Source organism: Polyodon spathula, chromosome 59 (assembly GCF_017654505.1).
Source record: "Polyodon spathula isolate WHYD16114869_AA chromosome 59, ASM1765450v1, whole genome shotgun sequence".
NCBI lineage: Eukaryota > Metazoa > Chordata > Actinopteri > Acipenseriformes > Polyodontidae > Polyodon > Polyodon spathula.
In genome coordinates this window covers 737,345-762,344 of record NC_054592.1, presented here as the reverse complement: position 1 = coordinate 762,344, position 25,000 = coordinate 737,345, and the positions used below count along the sequence as shown (strand labels likewise).

General features: G+C 44.1%; 3 protein-coding genes across 4 annotated transcripts; 2 read left to right on the top strand and 1 right to left on the bottom strand.

Annotated features, from left to right (window-relative positions):
- Positions 1 to 4,365: 4,365 nt before the first annotated feature.
- LOC121307834 (tribbles homolog 3-like) lies at positions 4,366 to 9,746 on the top strand. The gene is made up of 4 exons (XM_041240121.1): positions 4,366 to 5,359; positions 6,261 to 6,533; positions 7,526 to 7,818; positions 8,221 to 9,746. Exons 2-4 carry the CDS (start codon positions 6,261 to 6,263, stop codon positions 8,684 to 8,686), a joined length of 1,032 nt encoding a protein of 343 aa, XP_041096055.1. The 5' UTR covers positions 4,366 to 5,359; the 3' UTR covers positions 8,687 to 9,746.
- A 1,840-nt stretch (positions 9,747 to 11,586) lies between these two features.
- LOC121307831 (repressor of RNA polymerase III transcription MAF1 homolog) lies at positions 11,587 to 16,157 on the bottom strand. Its single transcript, XM_041240115.1, has 4 exons — positions 15,449 to 16,157; positions 14,368 to 14,496; positions 13,445 to 13,543; positions 11,587 to 13,091 (listed from the first exon to the last, which is right to left on the bottom strand). Exons 2-4 carry the CDS (start codon positions 14,472 to 14,474, stop codon positions 13,070 to 13,072), a joined length of 228 nt encoding a protein of 75 aa, XP_041096049.1. The 5' UTR covers positions 14,475 to 14,496; positions 15,449 to 16,157; the 3' UTR covers positions 11,587 to 13,069.
- Positions 13,478 to 24,986, top strand: LOC121307830 (ranBP-type and C3HC4-type zinc finger-containing protein 1-like). 2 transcript variants are annotated; one of them, XM_041240114.1, is made up of 12 exons: positions 13,478 to 13,559; positions 17,217 to 17,310; positions 17,747 to 17,891; positions 18,350 to 18,446; positions 19,046 to 19,244; positions 19,523 to 19,677; positions 19,979 to 20,152; positions 22,973 to 23,133; positions 23,462 to 23,573; positions 23,661 to 23,840; positions 24,059 to 24,157; positions 24,618 to 24,986. In XM_041240114.1, exons 2-12 carry the CDS (start codon positions 17,253 to 17,255, stop codon positions 24,822 to 24,824), a joined length of 1,587 nt encoding a protein of 528 aa, XP_041096048.1. In that variant the 5' UTR covers positions 13,478 to 13,559; positions 17,217 to 17,252; the 3' UTR covers positions 24,825 to 24,986. The 2 variants fall into 2 exon arrangements, with proteins under 2 accessions (XP_041096048.1, XP_041096047.1); XM_041240113.1 differs by lacking the exon at positions 13,478 to 13,559 and adding an exon at positions 16,608 to 16,754.
- The last annotated feature ends 14 nt before the right edge of the window (positions 24,987 to 25,000 follow it).

Genomic DNA, 25,000 nt, shown 5'->3' with positions numbered 1-25,000 from the left:
ATTGCGTGGCAGAACAATCACTTCCATTTACAAGGGGCTCCTCTTATCTTTCAGTTCCTATTACAGGTTTCTGCAGATTTTAGTTTTCTACTGTTGGCAAGCCACTTCCCTGTTCCCTATGAAGCATGGTTTACCGCAGTAAAAGCACGGTTCAGCCCACAGGGGAGAGGAGCTACAAGGCAAGCGTTTCATACAGCGGGCACCGTGGGCTGCACCGTTTCCACAGGTGCCAACGTTAGTTGGCGCTCATAAACCGCAGTGACTGAACTCAATTGGTTTGAACACTACTAATCTCCAAAATCACAGACAATAAGAAAAAGCAAACTGATTCAAGAAAGCAAGCGAAGAGCATAAGGGGGAAACAAAAAGAATGGGGTCGCTCAGCAAGAGCAGGCTGGTGAAAGCATGGCAAAGTGGAGCGGAGCACAGTCAACGATTGTGAGGTAGCAGCAGGACATCGTGTGCATGACAGTGCATTGGTCATGCCAAGTCAAACATGACTCTGCAGGGTGAAAGGACCTTATTTATCAAGGAATCAAAGAGAGCAACAGTGCACAGATACAGCCTCTTTCTTTTCTGTGAGAACAAATGCACTGAATGAGACACTATAGCCACTGCCAGTCTAACACTGCACAGTAATTCATTCCACCCAAACAGGGGGGGGGGGGGGGGTCTGTGAGTAATCTTCCAGTGAGGAGCCGCCCTCTGTTACAGGAAAGCTCTTCCAACTACACACCGTGCCTCCCAGACACAAAGTGTAAACACAGATCCACCACAGGAGCTCACTTTGCAAAGTGCTGCACACATGCCCAGGCTGCAGGTAGCTATAACGTAAAGCAGCAAGCAGATTGTATTCGGGTTACATTCTGAAAGGCGATTATTTTTTTTTGCAAACAAAAAAAAATTTTTTAAAAAAGCTAAGCAATTGCAGCCAGTTAGAAAATACAACAACCAGATTAAAAAAAAAAAAAAAGCATCCAGGCACAGGATGCACAAGAAGCAGTTCCTTTAACTTGATACAGTCTGGTCTTAATCAGTTTGCTTGCATGGTTTACTGGTGTCCCTGGAAACAGCTGTGCTGCTTCCTTTTCTGTGGGAACTGCTAGGCGAGGTTGTTGCTTTGCAAGGCACCTGCTGTGCAGTCCATACGTTTCACAAGGGACCTACAGCAGTTGGCTGGTTTTAGTCCCAGCACTTCTTTCCACCCATAGCAAGACAACACAGAGATGCATGATTTCAAAGACTCGCCTGTGAAGAGGAAGGCTAACCCAGAACTGTGCTGTGCTGTCGTGTGTGTACCAAGCAGGGGCAGGAGCATTCACTGCATTCAGAAAAGAATGAAAAATACATTTATTATGCGTTCAATGTTTTCACTATTCCATGCATGAAGGGGTTAATCAATGAGGAGCGAATTGAGATCCCGTTGAAATGAAGTCGTGCATGCAAACCGAAGGATTTAACATTGCACACATGCTGTAAGTATCCTGTATGATGTTGCACAAAGCTGCTAGTTATTAACAGCAATGTTTAAAGACATGCCCAGGACATGTCTGAGTCAGAATGAAATGGAGAAATCCACAGAAACCACAGGCTGGTGATGACGAGGACTCCCCCGAAGCATCAGAAGGGATTAGACAATTAAACAATTACAATCCTGGAAGAGACAGAGCCGCCCGGCCACGTGAAATAAACTGTGGCATCATTTAATTGTTTTATTTTTTTGTTTTTTGCATGTAATGCCCCGCCCCCCATCGCTTATTAGCAACAAAATGTAATCTTAGCAACCCCACCTGGGCACGCTTATTATCTTTCACAAAACTTTAGCAAGCATTTCTAAATGCATTCTCTTTTCTCAGGTCCAAAATCTATCAGTATGCCTCTGGTTTCAACGTGGTTTATTTTCCTTTGATAAAAGAAAAAGCAAAAACCAATTCTTCTGCTTCAATTGTGAATCGGTATGACCTCGGGGTTAGCAGCTACTTCCCAAAAGGAAGCCATTGACTTCATACTGCAATCCGCCAGGATGCATCAGCACCTAATGTGCTAACAGCACTGCTGCAGCAGCTCTTTCCACAGAGCTCGCTTCTCAACGGGAAGCAGAGCTGCTTGTAAATGTCACCCCGCCCCTGCTGGGAGCTGGCAAAGCAGGTAGATTTCTTAGAGAACAGATAGATATAAATTTAGGAACATTCCATCTGAGCTGAGCGCGCTGCTGAAAATTCTACAACGCATTTGAGCAGAATTACTGAATCAGACTGGATGATAAATTCACAGTTGCCATTACATCTTTATATATATATATATATATATATATATATATATATATATATATATAGAGAGAGAGAGAGAGAGAGAGAGAGAGAGAGAGAGAGAGAGAGAGAGAGAGAGAGATCTTTGAGGGGTTGCTAGTTTCTTTACAGTGTGAGAAAGAAGGAAACTGCAGTGTTAACATGAGAAACGATGGTGTTGGACGCTGATCGCTGTTATTGGATCAGTGTGTATAAGTTCCACTCAGAGGGTGAAAGTGGGTGTTAATAATAGAATCCTATTTAAATAGCACATGAAAATGATGACTTTTTACGAGCACCATCACAGCTGAACTGGAAAACCATGAACACACCTGAAAATACCTAACAGGAGCATGAGAAAATACCTTTGTGTAGTAGGTTATATCTGTGCTTTTCGAAGGCCTTGTTGACTGGCCGGTTTGTTCGTCTATTCAGAATTGATGTAGGAAAATGGGGAGGCAATCATTCCTCCAGAAAATATTTACAGTGTTAAAAAATATATATATTTAAATGAATTAGCAAAAACAGTGATTCATTCAAGTATAATATTTTCAACCCATTTCAAAGTGATGGAGCCACACAGTTAAGGGTTGATGTCTCTAAACTGCTATAGGAATCAGAGCACGAGATACCCACCAATAGGATCCAGACAGGAAGCGTTCCATTGTGGAACTCCTGGTGGTTCTGTTTAGAACCCTTTGTGCAGAACCCTCTATTGTTCAGCTCACAAGACAGGTTTTATAGAACCTTAAACACCGCAAGAGAACACCCTTGTACTGTACTGAGAAATGCATTGCCCAGAAGCCTCGCTTAAACGTGTGACTGGTGTGACCTATTAATAATGTCCCTAAGCAAAGGATTGTATTGATTTTCTTGCTTTGCCATAGCAACGCTTTTGTTTATGCTGAGTAAACTCTGCCCGCTCCCCCTTTAATTGTGCAATGCTATCGCTGTGATTGCGTCATGTAAATGGGTGGGGCTGAGCTGTTTCACCATTGAGTGTATCGCTCGTCTAAATTTAGGAACATTTCATCTGCGCTGAGAACGCTGGTGAAAAAGTTTGAGCAGAATTACTGAATCAGACTGGATGGTAAATTCACAGTTGCCATACATCTTTATTATATATATATATATATATATATATATATATATATATATATATATATATATATATATATATATATATATATATATATATATATATAAAAGTTTGAATGTACAGTACTGGTTCTGCGGCTGTTTCAGCATGGCGTGCGACTTTGCAACACAATCACATATTCAGGAAAGTGTGCTGATTGAAGACCAAGGCAGAGTAGGACGGCCTCTCTCTGTTAGTGCTACACAACGCTGGCGACACCGCTGCACCTCTCTCCCCTCGCATTGCAGTGTGATCGTTCACATGCAACCTGCCTGCTGTTTACCAAGCCGTGTGGTGCAGCGGTATTGCATACCTGGCTGCTGTTCAAATGTCAATGCGTGTGAACTTCAAGATGCTCTTAGCAACTATGTTTGCAAAAACGGCCTTGAATATTAAGTAACTGCCACAGTAATATCTATTCTTTATGAAAGAAAATAAAAACTAGTGATAAACCCTGAATATGTAACATATCATATTAACAGTAATGAAAATGCATAACCATGTCATTATTATTATTATTAGAAACAGGCTTGCTTAACTTTTCTTTATCAATGATTCGATTTATTTCTTCCAGTAAAACTTATAACTGTTTACACCAAAAAACTTTCAGCTCAAAAATGAAATCGTTATGTAATACAGGATGAAGGGGTGTATTTTGTATTTATTTGTATTTATTTGTGTGTGTGTGTGCGCACACGTCCAGTAAACTCTTTTGAATGTCTGTTGGAGCTCTGTCTTCGTGTGAGTCGAGGCAGCGGTGTGCCCACTCGCCCGGCGCGCTGGGTAAGCGCTCCCCCGGCAAGCCGACTCGGTTGTTAATGAAGGGGGGGGTGTCGAGTGAGGCGCAGCTAGGCGTGGCCTCTTGAGTGTTGCAATCGAGAGCGAATTCATCATCTGCTGAGCTCGCTGTGGAAAGCGGGGTGTTGTATTATATTATATATATATATATATATATATATATATATATATATATATATAGATATATGTGCGGCTTCTCATCGGCTTCGACACGCAGTCGGGGAGAGGGAAGGACAGAGAGGGACTGTGTGAGGAGGAGGAGGAGAGACGTGTTTAAGACAAGGGGATATAACAGTTACACGGGACATGGGTTTATATGGTTAACCATACTGTGGAGTCGAGCAATAATAAACCAACAAACCCCAACGAGGATTTCAAAACGCTGTTCTTTATTGTTGGTGTGGAAAATAATAAAACTTCAAGACAACGAAAACAAAAAGGGGCTTGTTGCGGTTAATTCAAAGCGTATTAACGCAGCAGTTTCTTTATCCAAGGACAGACCGAGGAGACGCAGACACGTAGAAACCAGGAGAGACCTGCGACTGCGTCTCTGCCCGATATTGCTGTAATACTGTTAATGTTATTATACCGGTTCCCGTGTCTGCTCGAATTCGTTTTAGTCAAGTAATCTGAGCGTCACCGACAACTTACACGTCGAATCTGTTTCGTTTTTGACAAAAGGGCTTCTTCCGTGGATAATACATACACTTAGCGGGAACCGAGAACAAAGAAACGGGCTGGTGGGTATACCCGGCCGCGACCCCTCTCACATACCACCGTGCAAGCGGATTAGCTCTTGCTATTTATCCTCTGCATCCGTGGATTTAAATTGGACCCCACGAACACTGCTTTGGACTCCTTTGTACCGATCGTAATAATACGTGTAGCCGCATTCACCCAGACGGTATCACTGCAGCACCAACATGTGCCTCTAAATTCGCCCTCAGAACAGCGTTGCGTTGTCTCTGCTTGATTTCAACCGCCTGAAATTTTGGTTTCCTGGATTTTATTTTTTTTTATTTTTTTGTGATTTGGATATTTTCCGACTCCCGGAATACTTTGAGGTCCCCGTTGTGTCCGAGACGGACGAGGCAGCGCTTTGAAGTTGCAAGCCTTTGTTTCCCCGCAGACCAAGGTAATGAATGGGTTAATGGCTTTCCAGAGTTATCTCTCCTGTGATATGATCACCATTCTAATCTGGTTGATGTCATGTTCCGTTGATTAAACAATACATAACCAGAGACTGAAACTCTAGATCACCGCGTTACATTACTGACGTGTTAATCTCACATTTACATTCGAAGCTACAGTCTGTTCTCGTTTGTTGTTTTAGTCTGCTCTTTCCTGATTTATAAAGGTCATCTCTGCATTGTCTCTATTTTTAAACCTGTTTGTCGGGGGGAAACTAATAGACACTGTTCTCCCTCGCATGTGTGTTACAATAGATAATGGTGCCCGCTGCAGAGGTGTATCTCTCCACGACCTTTTCATACAGTTTATATGTATGCAGACAGGCGGTGGTTTTTGCATGCGGTCTGGCGTTTTCAACAAGTCTTTTTTTGCTTGGCAAGGTGATGCTATTGTTCGTAACGCGTTATGTTTTGTAATGCGCTCTGAACCTGTTCGAATCAGCTGATGATTCTGCACGTGTTTCTGGTGCTCGGGCAGCGCTCAGTAGAGAGGTCTTTATAATTAAACTGCTTGATCATAGTCTGGCTTCAAGCCTGGAGAGTGGTCACAGTGAGTAACAGAAGCGAGTCAGATAGCCTCTTTCTGTGGAATATATGGGGAGACTTTTAGTGCAGTATAGGGTGCAGTGCCACTTGTGAGTCAGCTGTTGGTTCAACCTGGTTAACCTCTCTCTCTCTCTCTCTCTCTCTCTCACACACACACAGCAATATAAATAGTGTGTGTGAATTCCTGCTCCCACACACACACACACACACACACACACACACACACACACACACACAGTTAAGATAACGCCGTTCTTTCTACAACCATTTTGCAATGTATTTTTGTTTTTATTGTTGCAGATGCAGCAGACAGCGTCTCGGACCCTCCCGCTGAGGCTGAAGAGGCTTGATTTCGAGGACCCCAAGGATACTGACACTCCCAAATGCAAGTGCCCCCGCTTCAGCCAGCCGCCCTCCTCTCCGGGGCTGCCCCCCCTCTCCCAGAGCCCTTGTCCAGGGGTCTTGGACCACAGCATCTCCCGGGTCGGGCCCTACGTGCTGCTGGAGGCCACCGAGGGAGGCCACTCCTACAGCGCTGTCCACAGCGTCACCGATCAGGAGTACACATGCAAGGTAGGGACCCAGTGAGAGCAGGGAAACAAAGAGGAGTCAGGTGGCAGTCTTTCCCCAGCCATGCCGAGAGAATTCCAACACACACAAACTGCTATGCTTGTGATCAGAGCCCTCGCTCTGTGTCCAGGGATAGCACGCCGTTTGTGGCAGCGTTAGCTCCCACACGCTCCTCGGGAGACCACCCTCTTAGAAGGAGCAGCCCAGCCTTGCTTTGCACCTCTTTGAGAGACTCCTTGCACGACTCCGACTGCAAATTGCAGTTTTGTCAATTTTTTGATGCTGTAGGCTGTCTTTGTGAGATTGAAATCCCCTGCAGTGCAATTCAACACACACAAGCATCCAGCCAGCAGCCTGAGAGCGAGTGGCTTGTGATTGCTTCACCTCTCCTGTACTCTGAGTGGACAGAAACAGAGTCTGTGCCGAGAGGAAACACTGGTCTTTTGTTTCCAGGTCGATTTAATGCTGTCATGCTTGGTTTAAAATCCTGGCTTTCATTTCTTTTAAGCCTGCATTGAGAATTGCTATTCCCTTTCTTGTTCTTGTGCAGTGTGTTCCTAGATGTGTATATTTAGACTGTTTTGTACTACGTGGTGAAGCTCTGTCCACGCAAGAGCTGATCCTTTCCTGACTACTGGTTCCTGTGTTTACTAGAACAAGGTGCTGTAGTTTTGAAAGCTTAGGAAAATCCAGAGCAGCAGGCTTGGTTAAAACACAAGCAGGTGTGCAGCATGTTTGAAACCAGGTTCAGGGAAGTGGCAGGACTTGCTAGAGGACACACAGGGAGTCTGTCTGCAGCTGAACAGGGAATATGATCACAGCCTCTCGCCGCTAGATTGTCTTACCTCCTGCTAATCACCTGGTGGTGACAGAGCAAGGACTGCGTTTCCTTCTTGCAGTTCAGTGTCAAACGCCACAGTGTTTAGTGCTGGATTTATACAATGCATGCTGTTAGTCTCATTGGATGTTGTTGCTAACCTTCCCGTGTCCTGCAGGTGCTGTCCATGAAGAGGTACCACGAGCTGATCGCCCCCTACGCCCGGCTGCCGGCCCACGAGCACATCAGCAGGATCGCGGAGATCGTCACGGGGGAGCACAGCGTGTACGTGTTCTTCGCACACAGTCACGGCGACATGCACTCCTACGTGCGCTCGTGCAAGCGACTGCGCGAGGAGGAGGCCTCGTCCCTCTTCAGGCAGATGGCGGAGGCCGTGGCGCACTGCCACCAGCACGGCGTGGTCCTGCGAGACCTGAAGCTGCGCAAGTTTGTGTTCACCGACAAGCAGAGGTGAGCACCCACCACTGTCTTCGTAACCCCTCTCGGACTGCAGCTGAAACAGAAACACAGGACTTTTCTGGGGTTAATCAAGGGGGCAGTAAATCTGAGTGCAGTTTGGTCATGTTTCAGTAACTGGGAGTAGAAACTGTTGGGATTTTCTTCTGCCAAAGAATTGTTAATTTGTTTTATCCGCCAAGTTAAAAACTGCACTTTTTAAAAAAAAAAAAAAAAAATTTAAATCGCATGCTCCCTGGCCACGGCTAGACTTTTTCCCTGGCAAGGATGACTTCTCTCCACTATGGTTTCCTGAATGCATTAAACATACATTCTAAAGTGTTTTTTCTTTTAAAGCTCTGTTCATTTATAAACATTATTTATGTATTTATCTGTATTTTTGCATTTCTGTTTCAGAACTAAGCTGGTACTGGAAAACCTTGAAGATTCTTGCCTTCTTAAAGGGGAAGACGACTCGTTGACTGACAAACACGGCTGCCCGGCGTACGTGGGACCAGAGATCCTGAACTCCAAGCACTCGTACTCTGGGAAGGCTGCGGACGTGTGGAGTCTGGGGGTGGTGCTGTACACCATGCTGGTGGGACGGTACCCCTTCCAGGATGTGGAGCCAGCCGCCCTCTTCAGCAAAATCCGAAGGGGGGTCTTCACCATTCCGGAATCCCTCTCCCCGAAGGCCAGGTGCCTGATTCGCAACATGCTCCGGAAATCCCCAGCGGAGAGACTGTGCGCCAGCGAGATCCTGCTCCACCCCTGGCTCAACTGCACCAGCATGGCGTCCCTTGGCGCCCACCCCAACCCAGCCGACAAAACCACTCCCGATCAGGTGGTGCCCGACAAATACGAGGCCGGAGACTGTTTGTAGTGCGAGAGCTGTCCTGGCGTGAGAAATGCTCGGAGTGAAAATTCAAAAAGAGAAACTGCTGAGGGAAGCCAGTGGGAGGTGGGAGCAGCCTGGATTGTATTGAGTGACTGGTCTGTTCCAAGGGATCTGTGGAGACCATTGGAATCAGCCAGGAACTGACATTTGCGGTATTTGTATTTCAAGCCTTCAGAAGGTGACTGACAAAGTGTTGCAAACGTGAAGGTTTGGTGCACAAGGACTGGGCTTTGGAGGTGCTTTGCAAGGTTAAAACTGATGACCGACAACCAGACTCGCGCGCACACACACAGGTGGAATGGACATAGCAGTGGGGCGACTTCAATAACGTCGTTCTTTTGAATGTGGCACACAAAATACATCGGCTTCTCTGCAACCTTAAAAAAACAAAAGAAAAAAGCCAGCACCTTGTGTCGTAAACGCTGTTTCCACTATTGATTTCGTTTCCACTTCATTGAGAAAAGAAAATAGTCAGTGAAATCCTGCCCTGCTTTTTTGTTCTGTTCTATCTATAGATAACGATCGTTTTTCACGCCGTAGTTCTTGTGCCAATATTGATTCCTTCCGCTGGCTATGCTTTCAAGTCAGCGCCACAGGGGAATAGGTCTGTTCCATTAAGGAATATATTTGGCAGACAGACCCCCACCTCTTCCACCCCTCATGAGAATGATGTATTGAAACTCAGCAGCTTTTTCCTATGCAAAAACCACTCACTGGTGTCTTTGTTGCACTGAAATTCACACGATTCGGAGATGTCCTTGGAAGGAGGAGACCGGTTATAAGTGTAGCATTACTAAGGTTGGATACCTCGGAATCGGATCGAATCCTGGAATACTTGATGCACAACAGGGATTGTGCTTTTTTTAGCGTTGTTGTTTACAAACGTTTGCCATTTAAACCTGGGTCCAGCAAGTGGAAGTGCCTTGCTTTCAGACTGGTGAAGATCCTGTATACTACCAGCACTCTGCTTCCCAGTTACTGGGGAACCGCTCGGTTCAGGAGGTGTGGTGTGGGTTTTTTTGTGGTTTTTTTTTTTTTTTTTTTTTAACCAAAGAACCAAAGGTGTGGTTAAGACCTGGAACTACGTTTTAGCAAAAAAAAAAATTAATTAATTAATTATTATTAGTCTTCAAATACTGTTTTTTTGTTTTTTTTTTTTTTTTTTTTTTTTTTTTTTTTTTGCCCTAATGCTTAAAAGAAATAAAAATAAACAGCCCATTTTGTAAGATTAACATTTGTTTTGGTAGCAAGGCAATGGATAGGTGTTTAGGTGTTTAAGCTAGAGCCTTTGTATTTTCATGTGCAGGGGTCCAGTGCAGGCGGAGGCTAAGACGGGATGGAGTGGAGCTTGTTTATTTATTTATATCCCCCCCCCCCCCCATACAAGGGCAGCAAAGTGGCATTACAGCTGATGTAGCTGCAAACACTCATGCTTTCTGCACAGCAACGGTGTCTGTGATACACGAAACGCGTTTTGTGAATTTGTAAAAAGGTTTTTGGTTTGTTTTGTAATTTTGAAAATGGACAAATGCACACACTACTAGTTTTTTGTTGTTCATATGCAAAAAGTGAATATTTTTGTTGTTGCCAATAATTAAAACAATTGTAAATTGAGTTGTCTCTCTCTCGTGGTTTTTATTTTTTTATATATATTCAATTGCAGTGATCTTGGCAATAACTGGACGCCGCTGTTCTAGAGAAGAATTGTGACCGTTTTTTGCCAGACAGACCATATTTTCTAAAATTCTAATTTCACAGAACCTTCTCAAGCATTTGGGGTTTGAATAAAGATCGTGCATCTTATTACATGCAGACTGTACTGCCACTTCCTCAGAAACGTCTCTGAGAAGCCAAGCATGTACTTCACTGGGGCTCTGCTCTACTCCAAATCAGCATTACAATGGGGTTGTTGTTGGCAAAGGAAATTTAAGCTGACATTCACTGCATGAGTGCAAATCTCAAACAGAGCACTCTCAGTGGGAGCCAATGGACAGGAAACAAGTTTGCCAAAGAGCTACTAAATACAGGTGTGTGCTTGCTCAATACCGGCTTGAGAGTGAGGAGTGGACCAGAGGGGCTGTTCGGAAAGTGACCTGAACCGCACGTGTTTGAAGAGTCAACACGTGTGGCTTCTTACACAATCAGGCCCCAGCCCTGTGCTTAACATTGAAACTAACAGGTGCAGAGCATGTGCATCAATTACGGTGAATTGTAAGAAACGGGTGCATGTACAGTGATGTAGACTCTACAACTGTGTCTCTTTAAATCAATTTCTGGAACTAATCAGCACATTGGTCATTGCACATTTTTGTATAGATTTGTACTCAAATGCATTTGCAACACACTGTCTTGGTATTTAGTGGCTATGTATTACAAGCTGCAGTACCGTGGGAATTTGTACTGGTGCTGTTTGCATGCACAGGGCTGGGCTGCGAAAGACCGTTTTGGGCAGCAGGTCATTCCAGTTTCTAAGAATGTGTTTTTCATTTCTACTGTTTTCAGAAGAACAAGGAGCTACTGCCCCCTGGAGGTTCAGAATTAAAGTGAGGTTTCAGTACTCTAGTCCAGGATGAGGCAACTGTGGTCCTGGATTGCTGTTCCATTAATTACGTAATAATCAGGAACGTGGCTGGAACTCAGATCTGCACTTTGAAGATTGAAGGTTGTCTACCCCAGCTTAGTCAAGGAATATTATTTGTCACATTTGGCTTGTTGTGAGATCACACTCAGAAACAGAAGAATTTGCTTACTTAGCACCTTCACTGTTCTGCATAAGACAGAATATTCACCCTCATGAAGCAGAATGCCATTGCAGTGGGCTCACAGTTCCAGATCAATGCAATACACAACTGGCCCGCTCAAAAGCAACAAACAGACACAGGTCAAAACATTAACAGACATTTTATTGAGCCTTCCTTTGGCAGACACACATTATAACATTTGACAAGGCATGGGTCTGCTGAAACATCACATATTTCAGGAAACACTGCAGCAGAATATAGGAGAATACCACCTACTGTACACAGAAATGCTTGCGTTTGCAAACAAGCCCGGTTAGAAAAAATAAAAACATCTCTCTTTGTGAAATCAATCACCTGCGAGTTGATAATCGAGTTATCGCAAAAAATAAAACCCTAGTGCAAACCTGACCTGTGCACTGGGGAGTCTCCAGCACTGGCTGTAATTCTTAAGGGTGCACATGCTTCTAAATGCAAAAGAAAAGGCTTATTGAAGTCCTTGTAATTTCTGTTTCCGTTTCAGAAACTGAAGGCTGATTTCAGACTGAGATCAGGCTCCCCACTGTTTAATGTCTCACGATAGCATTTACTTTATTCGTATTGCAAATTATTGACGGGTGTTCATTCTGACAGCTAAAAGCAACACAGGTACGTGTTGGATTTCCTGCTACAAACCACAGCAGCCCTAACTTGTATTCACAAGCAGAGTACCACATCCTGGCATGTATGCATCACCTGGGTGCCCAGCTCGATTCCGATATGGAGAAATGGGGACACCAAGTGGGCAGTTGGGTGCAATTAAATTACATTTTTACTTTGCTGAACTCACACACACACACACACACACACACACAGAGCTATAAGCCAGATAACAACTGAACTGACAAATGCACATGCATCTTTTTTCAAAGCAACATCCAGGCCCTTATGAGAGTCCTTAAACAAAACTGGAATCTTGTTTAACAGATAACATTGTGATCGAAATCTCCCTATCAATAAGCCTGTCTCTTAATTAACAAAGGATATATTTATCCTGCAGAGCTCTGCCTTTTAAATGCTGCACACATAAACAGACAGCTATTACAAGCTTGAACCACTGAATACTCATTAATATAAAACACATGACTATACGCAGAGGGCTGGGTGAGGGCTGCAGCACCAATGTGAGATCCTGCTGGTTGACCATCAGTATTGCTCTTCACCCTCCCATCCAGGGCCAACAACATGTTTATGAAACAATATAAAGCCTTCCAACTGGAAGGAAAACAACTGGAACATGGCACGACTTGGAAGGTGTGGATGTCCTCTAAATACAACGTCAGTATATAAACACATTCACATTTCAAACAGAGCCTCCGAGTGAACACGCCAGGGTGTGGCTTCAGCAAGTGCACAGATGGTTCAAATTTAAAAGCCGAAAATAAACAGGAAAATAAAAAGTAGGTGGGGCAGCCATCTGGATTACAAGCTGCAGTAAGACAGCGCATTGCTGCATGCTAGGGTCAAGTCCCAGAAATAAAAGAAAAAAAAAAACAAGTTAAAATCCATGCTGCTGAGCTTTAACTCAAGCAACCTTGAACACAGATCTCTCCTGATTCCTCAGGAACGAGCATCACTCCCCATAGTTGCTTCAAGCACACAAAGCTCCACACCTTCACGAAAACAAACAAGGAAAAAACATTTTAAAAAGTACTTATAATATTATTATCATCATCAAATAGCATGTTTACACTGTAATACAGTACACATTTTGTCCCAGTCAGTTGGTTGAATAACAGTGACCTTCAGTGCTCTGCCTAGCGCTCAAGTCAGAAAAGCCGAGTGCTCCACCTGCTGTTTCCTAACAGCCACACAGAGGAGCAGCAGAGACTGCAATAAGCAATGTGTCCAGTTACTTCCACTAACCACTTCGAGGTCTAAAGCAGAACAGCACCCAAGGCTTTGGAAGGAAGATCTGGTTCTATTTTGATGGTTTTTGTTGTTTCAGACTCACACCAAGGCCTACCTGTCTTCATCCATATTCCCCTCTTCTTCAAAGCTGCCCTCCTCCAGTTCCAGATCCAGATCATTCCCCAGGCCGGAGTCCCGCGGAGCCATGAACAAACTGGAACCAGCAACAGGTTAGGAGTCACCCACAAAGGATGAGAGCAAAACACCACACTGACTGGCACAATGTGTGCAAAAATGCCTTAACCATCAATTATTATTATAATTTAAAAGCACAGACAGACTGATATACTCCCGCCACCCCAGATTATAATATCAATAACGAAAAATGTCTTTAGCAAGTGTCATCCCAAAAAACTATGTAAAACTCTGAAGTGTGTGCATCTCTACTATACCATTAGAGAGATGCACTCCAATGATATGGACTAGGAACATTTAATCAGAATTTTTTTTTAGACCAGGACACTTGTCTTCAGCTTTGACAAGTCTCCCACAGTTTGCATTTGCTTCAGTGTTTGCAGATCCAATAGGGAATAATAGCCATTTTCTATACTTTTGAGGCATAAGCAATTAGGAAATAACACTTACTACCCAGGAACAAAAATTGTGTTACATAGTGTAATCAGCCATCTGCTGCCTTTGCAATGTGCAGGGGTGGTTCAAGAGCTGCTGCCGGGGGGGGGCGGTGAGTACCCAGCACTGGGCGATGCAAGTGGCCAGGCTGAGAGCAGAAGACTCTAGGCAAGAGGAGTGTATAGCCCACATTTTACATCCAGTGAGGTGATGGTGTGGTTGCAGACAGCCCCTTCTGTGACACTGAATACCAGTCTTCCCTCTGGTGTACTACAGTTTCCATTACCGTAGCTCATCTCACAAAAGAGAAGTGTTTCACCAGTATAACACCCCTAACCAGCACAGCGATACCACTAACACAACTCCCTGACCTGGGATTGTACAGGAGTACGCTGGGAGGGTTCTTACTTGTTGGGGCTGACTCCGCTGGTCTGTGGAGGGGACAGAGCCTCCAGTACGTGTGGCAACCCCTCCTCGCAGAACTGCTTAAACATCTGCTTGTCCTCACCGGCCATCTTACAGGAGTAACTCTCAATCCTGAGAACGGCAGCAAAGAACACAATAGCAGTTAAACACATGGAGGAGTGAGAGGGAGCCCTGAGGAGGAGATATGGACTGGCTTCCAGATCAAGACAAATCCACTGGGATGGAAATAATAATGTCTGACACTGTTTTACCACCTACTTGTGTTATGCAATGAACTGCTTAACAGGGACTCTATGAAACACCAATAGCATGTGAAAAGGCGGCCATCTGGTGCAGAAGCTCAGCAGTATTGCTGTACATCGATAGCATCAACTGCTGGAGCAGACTAATGTTCGGTTTGCAGAGGAAAAGGCATTCAAACACACACACACACACTAAAGGAAGACATGTGTCAGCTCTACATAATCACAAGCTCAAGGGTTAGTCTGTATTTGGGTAATTTTAAAAGAAAGCTCAATCAACACTTTTCTGACTTGCACTGAATCCCCCTTCTGGAGATGAAGCTGCCAAGACTGGCCACAACCACACTGGTAAATGGGCTGTCATTGCACAATACATTTTGAGAAAATGAGGCTCAAGCTACACCACTGATCTGACGGGATACTTTCCAGCTTGAATTCAGTAAAGTACGCATAATTAATGTATTGAACACAGCATCAGGACTTGGCTTGTTTGTCTACACTTTCTTTGCAGGAGGAGAAAAGCGGTATGGAGTGGAGTTTGGAATGAAACACAAATATTTCTCTAAGGGCGCATTATTTTATGCTGGAATTTTTCATTTGGTAATGTCAACATGAATACACGTATATTATTGGCATTTTTTTTTTTCAAATAAATCTACATTTAATGCTATGCTGCCACCTAAAAGACAACACAGAACATATAATGTGGCATAGGTAGTTATTATTATTATTATTATTATTATTATTATTATTATTATTATTATTATTATTATTATTATTATTATTATTATTGTTGTTGTTGTTGTTTTCAAACAACTTACCGTCCAATAATCTGTCTCCAGTTTCAGTTGTAAGCTGTGTATTCATTGCTTCGAAACACGAATTTTCAAGTAGTTTCATCTTTTAATCTATATATTTTTAAAAACAACGTTTACATAAATATGTTTCTAAAGCTGAGACGCGACGATCTTCCGCCGTGTTTTTACTCGGGCCAGTCCTATCGATAACCAGGGCTCCAACTTCTGGGCTTGCTGTTTTATATTTAGCCTCCTACTAGATTTAAGGTCAAACCGAGTTTAGGGCTTTTAAACCGGAACAGCGTTTCAGCAACAGTCGCTCTTCCTTCAACAGCAGAAAATCTAGGCTCCAACAGCCTTCAAAGAAAAATAACTTATTTTTTAATGTACTTATGGTCTCGGAAACGATCTCTGTCGAAGGCTTAAGAAACTTTTATGTCTAATAAATATATCTTCCTTTTTACTGTGGAATTTCCAATACCTGCCATTAAATAAACTGAAATTAGACACAAAATTACACATCCCAGCTTTTAACACTTTAGCCCTTTGAAATTCCCAGGCAACCCCTGACACCCCAGTTAGCTGTTAATCGTGATCTTACTGATATTATTTCCCACCCCTCGTCCCCGTCTGCTCTAAATAAATGTCTTTGTAACCCTCCTCTGGCTTTGATAATTCCCTTTCTTCCGTGACAGTTCTTGCAACCTCACACTAGATGGTGCTCCGGACAGAGGGGAAAAAAGTCAACACTAATAATGACAACAGCACTATCTTATATATATATAGATAGATAGATAGATAGATAGATAGATAGATAGATAGATATAGATAGATAGATAACACATATAGATATATACACACACACACATATATAGGACACAGGCTCCCTTGAGAAAGATATGTACAACATATCCGAAACGTTGGGCAGCTGGCTCTTTGAGCTAATATATATATATATATATATATATATATATATATATATATATATATATATATATATATATATATATATATATATATAAATTAAACCCCAATATAAATTCTGACAATTATTTCTATAGCTTAATCGTATAGCTTCCACACATATCGTCTTTTCCCTGCCTGCGGCGAGTGTATCTCTGTATTTACAGGCTCGATGTGTTGTTTTCGTTAAAACGCCCCTGAGCTTCCTGGTACAGTTTTTGGTTTCACTTTTTGTTTTCGGTGGGTTCCCAGGGTGTTGGTACAGAACACACATCTCTGTACACAGGGAGAGCCGCACTGTAATCCTCGCATTACATTTCGGGTGAAATTCTGATAATGTTTTAGGGTGAAAGGAAACAAAGCAAAGGTAGGTATCCTTCTGCACACTCTTACATACACTGAGGTAGGAATTGAGTTTCGACTTGTTATTAACACGAAGGGCGGGGGGCAAATCTGCAGATACAGATTCAACACGATTTATAAAACAAAAGTGAAAATTATCTGACGGATGGATATTGATACAGGGTAGTGATAACATACTCAACTGTGATTTTAGTTAACAACTACTTTGGGGTCTAATAACGAAACCGTTAAATCGGATACGTTGTGAATATGGATTCTTGTGTTTCACTCGAGTTATGACTTCGTTTCCTCTTTGATGGTCTCATTTTTGTCTTGTCAGTACCGCACAATCTTATAATCTGGTCATATTTTTGCTGGGGTTAGCATTCGTGGTTGTTAATAACAACAGCACGAATCTTCAGACACATCAGTGGCACAGATCTTTTCCACGTACAAAATTGAATTTCATTATTTTTCATTCGTGCAGTTACAGGTCTGTCAAGCTGTCGAATATTGAAAAATAATGGCATCGGTTGAAGACTCAATTTCACACACCTCAGAAGAAGCTACGACGAATAAAGGTGGGTTGTTCTGTTTAAAATGACTCATACCAAACAAACCTGGCTTTTATTATGCCCTCTTTTCCTTGCAGAGAGACACTGCAGTGGTAGAAAACATTGAAATTGGTTTAAACAAATTCTAAAAACTCACTTTCTGCAGTTCTACCATTCAGCCACCAAGTGGCACTGTGCGCTACATGGAAATACCATACCTAGTGAAGGGAAAATGAAAATGAAATCAGCCGTAATAGTCAGATTCTTACATGCAAACAACAAAGATATCATTTATGAGTCACAGTACTTAATTACAGAACTTTTAAAAATAATTTACACATTATCAAAAAAATCTTTGAGCGTAAGGGGTTGTAGCATTTCTCCGCCTGGACAGACTGCATGATCCAGTGTTTATGGCATCGGTTATAATTCATTAAAAGTATCTCTCATTTCTGCTTGGCAGCTGAAGAGTTGGCCCTGATCCTGACTCAGGCTATTAGTTTGGGGGACGTGGAGGAAGCCAGTCAATGTGCAGGCCAGCTGGCGAAGCTGCAGGTCTCTGTCACAGTCAGTGTCCACAAGGATACCTACCCAAAGGATGAAATCCGGTGAGCAAGACTAAATACCAGTCATCTGCAACTGTGTAGAACAGGGGGTCTCATCCCAGTCCTGGAGCGATATTCCACTCCAGGTTTAACATGTGGAGTGACATCATGAACCACTTCAGGGTTTGGATGGAGGGTTCATTGGTTCCAGATAGATCAGGGTTGGAACAAAGACCAGGAGTGGAAGGCTCAAGTTTGGACAGCCCTGGTACAGCAGGTACCTTTGTTAAATGTGGGTTCAGAATTCCGGTTCCTGTAATTCTGATTACCCGGTTCTTTGCTAGCATTTCATATTCCAAATTGGAAAGTCTCTGAGAATACGTAAACAACTGCAGCCGTGGTACTTGCACAGCTAATGAGAGAGGGAGTGAATTGAAAACCTCGGTTAGCGCCTCTTTAGAGCCGTGCCTCTAGGAAGCTGGGCTGGTTCTGTTTAAAGAGCTGTGATCATGTCCACACAGGATGAAGGTGGGAGTGGAAGATGCCCAGACCCACTCCACTGTCCCCATCTCCATGGCTGTGTATTCACACATGACCATCGCACAGCTGAAGGAAAAGGTAACGCCAGTTGTGTTGCTTCTGCTGGTAGAATTGCTCCTGCTTCACAGTTACACTGTCACATACAGCAAAACAGCTTTGTATGAACCTGCACATGGTAGAAGGACGAGGGTGAAACCTGAAACCAAAAGTTTAAAAGAACACAACTCTGTTCAAATCAGCTTGGCCGACAAAACTAGAGTCCCCTTTTAATGAGGGCTTCAGTTCAAGTCTGAAAATAAACAATGAAGCCAGGACAGCAAAAAGAGGGCAGAGACAGGAACAAGAAAAAAGAAGAAAAAAAAGACAGGACTAATCCAGGTGCTGGTTCAAAGTGTTTCAGGAGCTGGCAGGTAGTTGTTACTGAACCTTGAGGGATCAGGCCTCCTTGGTGCTACTTCTAGTATTGTGTTTCCTCCAAGCACTCCTCTCTTCCTTTGTGTAGATCACAGCTGTTATACTCTGGGTTTTCAATCAGCCAAGCTAATTACTCTCTCTAACCTAGTCCAGCCCAGTCCAGCCCAGTCCAGCCCGTCCTGCCCAATCCAGGCCCAGTCCTGCCAGTGTTTCCTGCTCCGAGCTCCAGAACTCATGCCAGATCCTTTGCTCTGCCTCCCCAGGTGAACAGTGACTATGGGTTCCACCCGTCACTGCAGACCTGGGTGATAGGGAAGCGCCTGGCCAAGGACCCCGACACGCTGAGGAGCCACGGGGTGAGACAGGACGGGGACACAGCCTTCCTGTACATCAGGACAGCCAAGAAAGCACAGCTAACCAAGGAGCTGCAGCAGCAGGAGGAGGAGAGGAGACTGCTCGGGGGTCAGTACTCACTGCACATGTAACAGGACGGGGGCTGGGTGCAGACTGGTGAGCCTGCAACAGAGCGTTTTAACCACAATGCCAAAGAGCTCGTCTGCATTTAGAACTTTTAACCTCATCTCACCTGACCGACAGGGGACAGGACAGAATCCCCAACGACAATGTGCAACACAGCCCATTGTACACACATTACACAGCAAACAACACTGCACTGCAATCCACAGCACTGCATGACTCAAAGAAAAATTGATTCATTTTATTATTATTATTATTTGTAGAAATCTACATAGCTGTCAACAGAACACTCGAAGCAAGGGGGACAGCTACCTTGACCCCCAGGAAGGAACAGGAAATGCTGGTGTTGGCTCCTGACCCTGCTGTAGCCCCGAAACCTCCCAAACCTGCACCCCCTCCTCTCAAACCCAAACCTAAGGTAGGGTCTGCAAACCTTCACAGCAGGTCACTGTGGCAATGCAGTTTCAGGGAAGCTTAGAGTTAAGAGGCGGCAATATTAAGACTTTGCCACTCCTTAGATCATTAAAATAAGACTCTCTTCTGACCAGAGGACGTGCAGGTCAGTTCCACCACTATTCATAGTCCAGTCCAGTTTGACCTGTAAGGGGGTTAAACTGGCTCATTTAAGTAGGGCTCCAGAACTTGATGACATGTGTTCTGCAGCCCTGGTCTGTCCTGGTTAAAGAGTGTGACCGAGTCTCTCCTCTCTGTACCTCCAGGTTGGCTGGGAGTGCACTCAGTGCACCTTCCTGAACAAGCCCACCCGGCCCGGCTGCGAGATCTGCGCCTCGGACAGACCAGCGGGCTACCAGATCCCAGCCCAGTACCAGCCGGACAAGGAGGAGGAGCAGAGGCTGCACAGCGAGGAGGTGGCGCTGCTCCTGTACCAGGAGGTAGGGCATTGCATTCATCCAGAGAGCTGCAGATCAAGCACACAGAAACATGGACACACATTGGGAGTGTTTTTGATGATCTGGCATCTCTAGACCCTTAGCAGTTTTCTGTAGACTTCAGCTTGGGTTCTAATGCACCTGCTGCATGACTTGCAAGAAAGGTGTTATGCTGAAGAGAGGTAAGCACATGGTTTTTAAAGGCTTGGTCAGTGTGTGTTCATCCAGGTGTATTGCAGCTCCATTCTCCAATTTGTGTAAGACTTCATCACACAGTACTTCAACTAACAGACATGATGAGCACTCACGAGTCAAAGAGAAGAGTTGTGATGCAGACACGACAACTAAGAACATGTCATAAGTTGAAAACGACATTTAAAAAATATCTCGCTGTCACTAAGACAGTGTTACAGGTTCATGCTTAAGATTAAAAAAAGCAAAACACTTCAGCCTTGAAGAATGAATTAGGGAGGTGCAGTCAGAGGCCTGGCCCAATATTTTCATGTTTGGAGTTGAATCCTGTCCTTCTCTTAAACTGAACAAAGAACATGGCAAACACACACACACACACACACACACACACACATGCATGCATATGCACATACGCGCGCACACACGCATGCACACACACGCACGCGCACGTACACACACACACTCATGCACACAGAGAGATAGGTAGTAATCATTTTATTTCTTCTTTCTCTTTGTCTTTTTTTTTAAAGCTGGAGATGTGAAGAAGAAGGAAAATGATTATACCGATTCCAGGAACAGCTTGATCAGTGATTACCACACAGACAGAGACTGGAGAAGGACTCTCTAGATTCAGAGCCACGCAGCCCTGCCTGCACTGGTTAGAGAGGCTAGGGCTCCTGAGCAGTACTTAGTAATGCATTGAAGTCCTCATTGAAACGTTTGTCGAAATGCAGTTCTAAGTTGCTGTTTTAATTGAGATGGCTTCTTTATGTGAATGCAGGGGTGGAGATAACTCCCATTGCACAGCAGTTTGATCCATTTCTGGTTTTACTGTGAGTTTAATACATCACACACAAGCTTGTTACCTGGACACACTGTGGCTAATCAGGCTGGTAGTAAAGCGTGGAATGGGTGAAACTGCTATGCAATAGGAGTCTCATTTCCAGCCCTGTCAATGATTAGGTATTTTATATTTGTGGGATGTTGTGTTTTGAAGGGCGATGGTGTTTACTCTCCCAACGTCTCGTCCTGATCAGTTGGGAGGTCTCCTTTGTGAAATGTACAGACACACACGTGCTGTTTAGTTACTGAAGACGTTACCAGTGTTTGTGTGACTTGTTTAACTCTTTTGTTACACTCCTGTGGGTGTTTCCAACACAAATGGTTAGTATTTCTTAAGCTGAAATCTATAAGGGACCATGTTAAAAGCACTGCAAAATACAGAGTACTTTTAATTCTGCTTCCCTTTGTATTTACTCCAGGTCAGTTTGCTGCTCTGCATTAGCAGCTGCCATAGCGGTGTCATTAGGAGCAGACCATGTACACGTTTGCATCTCTCTTCTTGCTGCTATTGTCCTGGCTATAGTGGAAATGAATTCAGTACTGCAGCTTTATACTGAAATAGGTAGAGCTGACAGTTTCATAATCGATCTGTAAACGTTATAGAGAAACCAGACAATTTTCACAGCAAGTCATAAACAGGGCTTTATTGATTTACCATGTGCTTCAGCAGTGTGCAACATTTTAGGAACTATTATTATTATTATTATTATTATTATTACTATTATTATTATTTCATTTCATTTCTTTTTTGCAACTGCAGAAAACAAGCAAAAAGACACTACAGTGAAAGCTAAGCAAGCCGCTAACGTTTCTCACACTCCGTGTTTGCTTTCCTCTGGCGATCACAATGTAAGGTATCTTTTATTTCTCTCTTCAACTTTTTTTTTTATGAAAGTCAGAAAAAGCATGGAAATTAATGTTTCTGAGCACTTTAAAGGAATCGCAAGTTACTGAATATCTTCTCAGCCACAGCTTCCACAAGCGCATCAGTGTGTTAAAGCAGTTGTCCTTGACACTGAGACACTCCCACAAGAAGTATGATCTAGAGGCACAATGAAAAGGCAAAACCAACGCTCCGATTCCACGATGCTGTGTCGTTCAGCGCAGCACGGCTGCAACACTGACAGCAAATGAAGATCGAGTGTCTGATAGCAGTGTGTTTAGATTGAACGGTTCATAGCAACAAACTAAACTGACACAAGCAAATCCGAACCCCCCTGTGCTTGCCATGTGGAGAAGCACCTGCTTCAAATCCATCTGTCTGCTTGTTGCACATACTGTAGGTTTAGAAGAGAATGCACCCCATTCATATAAGTGTCCATTGAATTGAAGTGTAAACATTGAAACGATGTACAGCTTTGTAATGCAGATCTGAAATGCATGCAGACAATAAACACCCTGATGACGTGTCTAGAAGTTCAGTATCGTTTGTCTGTTTATGAACCCCCCTGTCTTCAGACCCTGGTGTGTGCAAAGGGCTTGGCGGATCTGGGGTCTAAAACACCATGTCACTCACTGGTGAAAGCACATTAACATTGACACTGAAGAGTACGATAAAGGGATTCAAACGCCCTGTAAAGCATGGGGAGCAGAGCACAGCACACTCACGGAGCCACAGGGTGGGTTTCCAAGATGCTGTTTGTTTGGATCAAGTACACTGCTGCTGTCACCTGGACGTGACAGGCAGCTCAAGGCAAATGTGATCGAAACCTGTGGGACGTATTTAAAATGTGTTGCCCTCTTGGTTTGTTACCGCGCCCCTCTTGTGCGGTTTGTTCTGTTCCCCAGACGATGGAGCTGCAGAAGGTACAAAACTTCCAGAGCCTGCTGGACACTGATCTGCTCAGCCTGGTCCCCAACACTGAGGAGCTGGACTGCCCTGTCTGCTTCAGCACCATTGAGCCAGGAGAGGGCGTCACTCTGCGGGAGTGTCTGCACAACGTCTGCAGGTATCTCCTCCACCCGAGGCCAGATCCCAGACTGAGACTGAGTGAGAAAAAAATAATAAAAACTATGACAAATCATTAATACAAGTAAATGCAAACTATAATGAGTTATTTTGGGAAAATTTCCAAGGTTGTATATTTTTACAAATTAGTACCAGTAATACCCCATTAGCAGCCACCTCGGCAGGGTCCTGGTTTCTCACAGTATGTGACGGCTTCTACTCTGCAGATTGTGGCGTGCAATACGAAACGGATGAAAGAAATGAATAACTACATTGATTTTGCACCTGTTGGGTGTGCATCTTGCAGATGATTGTGTTTTTCCACACAGGGAATGCCTGAAAGGAATGATTATCAACAGCATGGACCCCGAGGTGGCCTGTCCATACGCCGACCATGAATACACCTGTGATGGGAAGCTGCAAGACAGGGAAATCAAATCCGTAAGTGAACAGAACATCAAGATAATGTTTAGAACCGTCGCCCATGGCAACTAAGTGACGTCACAATGCTTTCCCCTCCTCCCCCAGCTCCTGTCCCAGCAGGAATACCAGCGGTTCCTAGACCTGAGGCTCAACATCGCAGAGAACCGCAGTGAGAACAGCTACCACTGCAAGACAGCGGACTGCCAGGGCTGGTGCATCTTCGAGGACGAGGTGAACGAGTTCCTGTGCCCGCTCTGCAACAAACACAACTGCCTGCTCTGCAAGGTGAGGCAACAGGGGGACTCAAGGGCCCCGTCCCCCCAATTCACTTCTATTTGAAAGGGGCAAATGAGGGATTCAGATTGGATTCACTGACGAGGGAATATATAATGCACTTTGCTCATTTGCACTTTTAGCCTTTTCTTGCTGTTTTATACTGCAATGCATTTAAAGAAATAAAGAAATGAGTCAGCAGGGTCTGTGCGTTCTCCTCCCTGGTGCAGGCGATTCATGAAGGAATGAACTGTAAGGAGTACCAGGATGATCTCAGGATCAGATCGGAGAACGACATCGCTGCCAGGCAGACCACTGAGATGCTCAAGGTAAGGCTGAGCTGTTTGAATAGCACACTGGGCACACGGTTAGCTTGGGGTTTGCATCAGACATTTTTAGCATATTGCTGAATCACAACACAACAATATTTTAGAAACGTGCTATATATAAATATACTGTATGTTTGTGTGCAGTAGCTTGTAAAACAAATACAGCAAGCTGGTAAAGAAAGATTAATTTCCTGTAAAAACGTGTAATTGATAAACCCGCTGGTGATGTGTGAAGCAAAAGCTCAAACAGCAGACTGATTAGAGAGACAGCTTTGTCACAGACTTTGTTACTTCATTGAAGTGACCCAATTGTTTATTTGTCGTTTTGCAACAAAAAACCTTTTGTTTTAGGCGGAGCAGAGGCTGAAGGCATTCACTGTGCATTCACTCTGCATTCATTGTATTCAGTCTGCATTCACTTTGTATTCACTCTGCATTCACTCTCCCCCTCCCCTCGCAGACCCTGGTGGAGAATGGGGAGGCGATGCACTGTCCCAGGTGTAAGATCATCGTGCAGAAGAAGGACGGCTGTGACTGGATCTGCTGCGTGATGTGCAAGACGGAGATCTGCTGGGTGACCAGGGGCCCGCGCTGGGGGCCGAATGTAAGCCACTTGTTTGTGGAGGAGGAAGAGGTGTACAGCAATTCTGCACAGTCATTCAGATAATCAAAGCACATAGCTGTCTTCTTGAAATCAGGCACACAGCCCGCAGCTGCTCTCTCCCAGCCCTGAATTAAGGTGTGGTCCAGTCTGATAGAAGTGTCTTGTGATACTGCTCCCTCTTCCCCAACACACACACACACACACACACACACACAGAGGAGGCCGGCACAGCAGGGAAG

Coding starts and splice junctions, on each gene's coding strand:
- LOC121307831 (XM_041240115.1), bottom strand. CDS start 14,474: ATGGCCGGTGAGGACAAGCAGATGTTTAAGCAGTTCTGCGAGGAGGGG. Junction 13,544..14,367: donor AGCGGAGTCAGCCCCAACAA/GTAAGAACCCTC, acceptor TGCTGGTTCCAG/TTTGTTCATGGCTCCGCGGG. Junction 13,092..13,444: donor GGGAATATGGATGAAGACAG/GTAGGCCTTGGT, acceptor GTTTTCGTGAAG/GTGTGGAGCTTTGTGTGCTT.
- LOC121307830 (XM_041240114.1), top strand. CDS start 17,253: ATGGCATCGGTTGAAGACTCAATTTCACACACCTCAGAAGAAGCTACG. Junction 19,245..19,522: donor GGAGAGGAGACTGCTCGGGG/GTCAGTACTCAC, acceptor TATTATTTGTAG/AAATCTACATAGCTGTCAAC. Junction 23,574..23,660: donor AAGACAGGGAAATCAAATCC/GTAAGTGAACAG, acceptor CTCCTCCCCCAG/CTCCTGTCCCAGCAGGAATA.
- LOC121307834 (XM_041240121.1), top strand. CDS start 6,261: ATGCAGCAGACAGCGTCTCGGACCCTCCCGCTGAGGCTGAAGAGGCTT. Junction 6,534..7,525: donor ATCAGGAGTACACATGCAAG/GTAGGGACCCAG, acceptor CGTGTCCTGCAG/GTGCTGTCCATGAAGAGGTA. Junction 7,819..8,220: donor GTGTTCACCGACAAGCAGAG/GTGAGCACCCAC, acceptor TTTCTGTTTCAG/AACTAAGCTGGTACTGGAAA.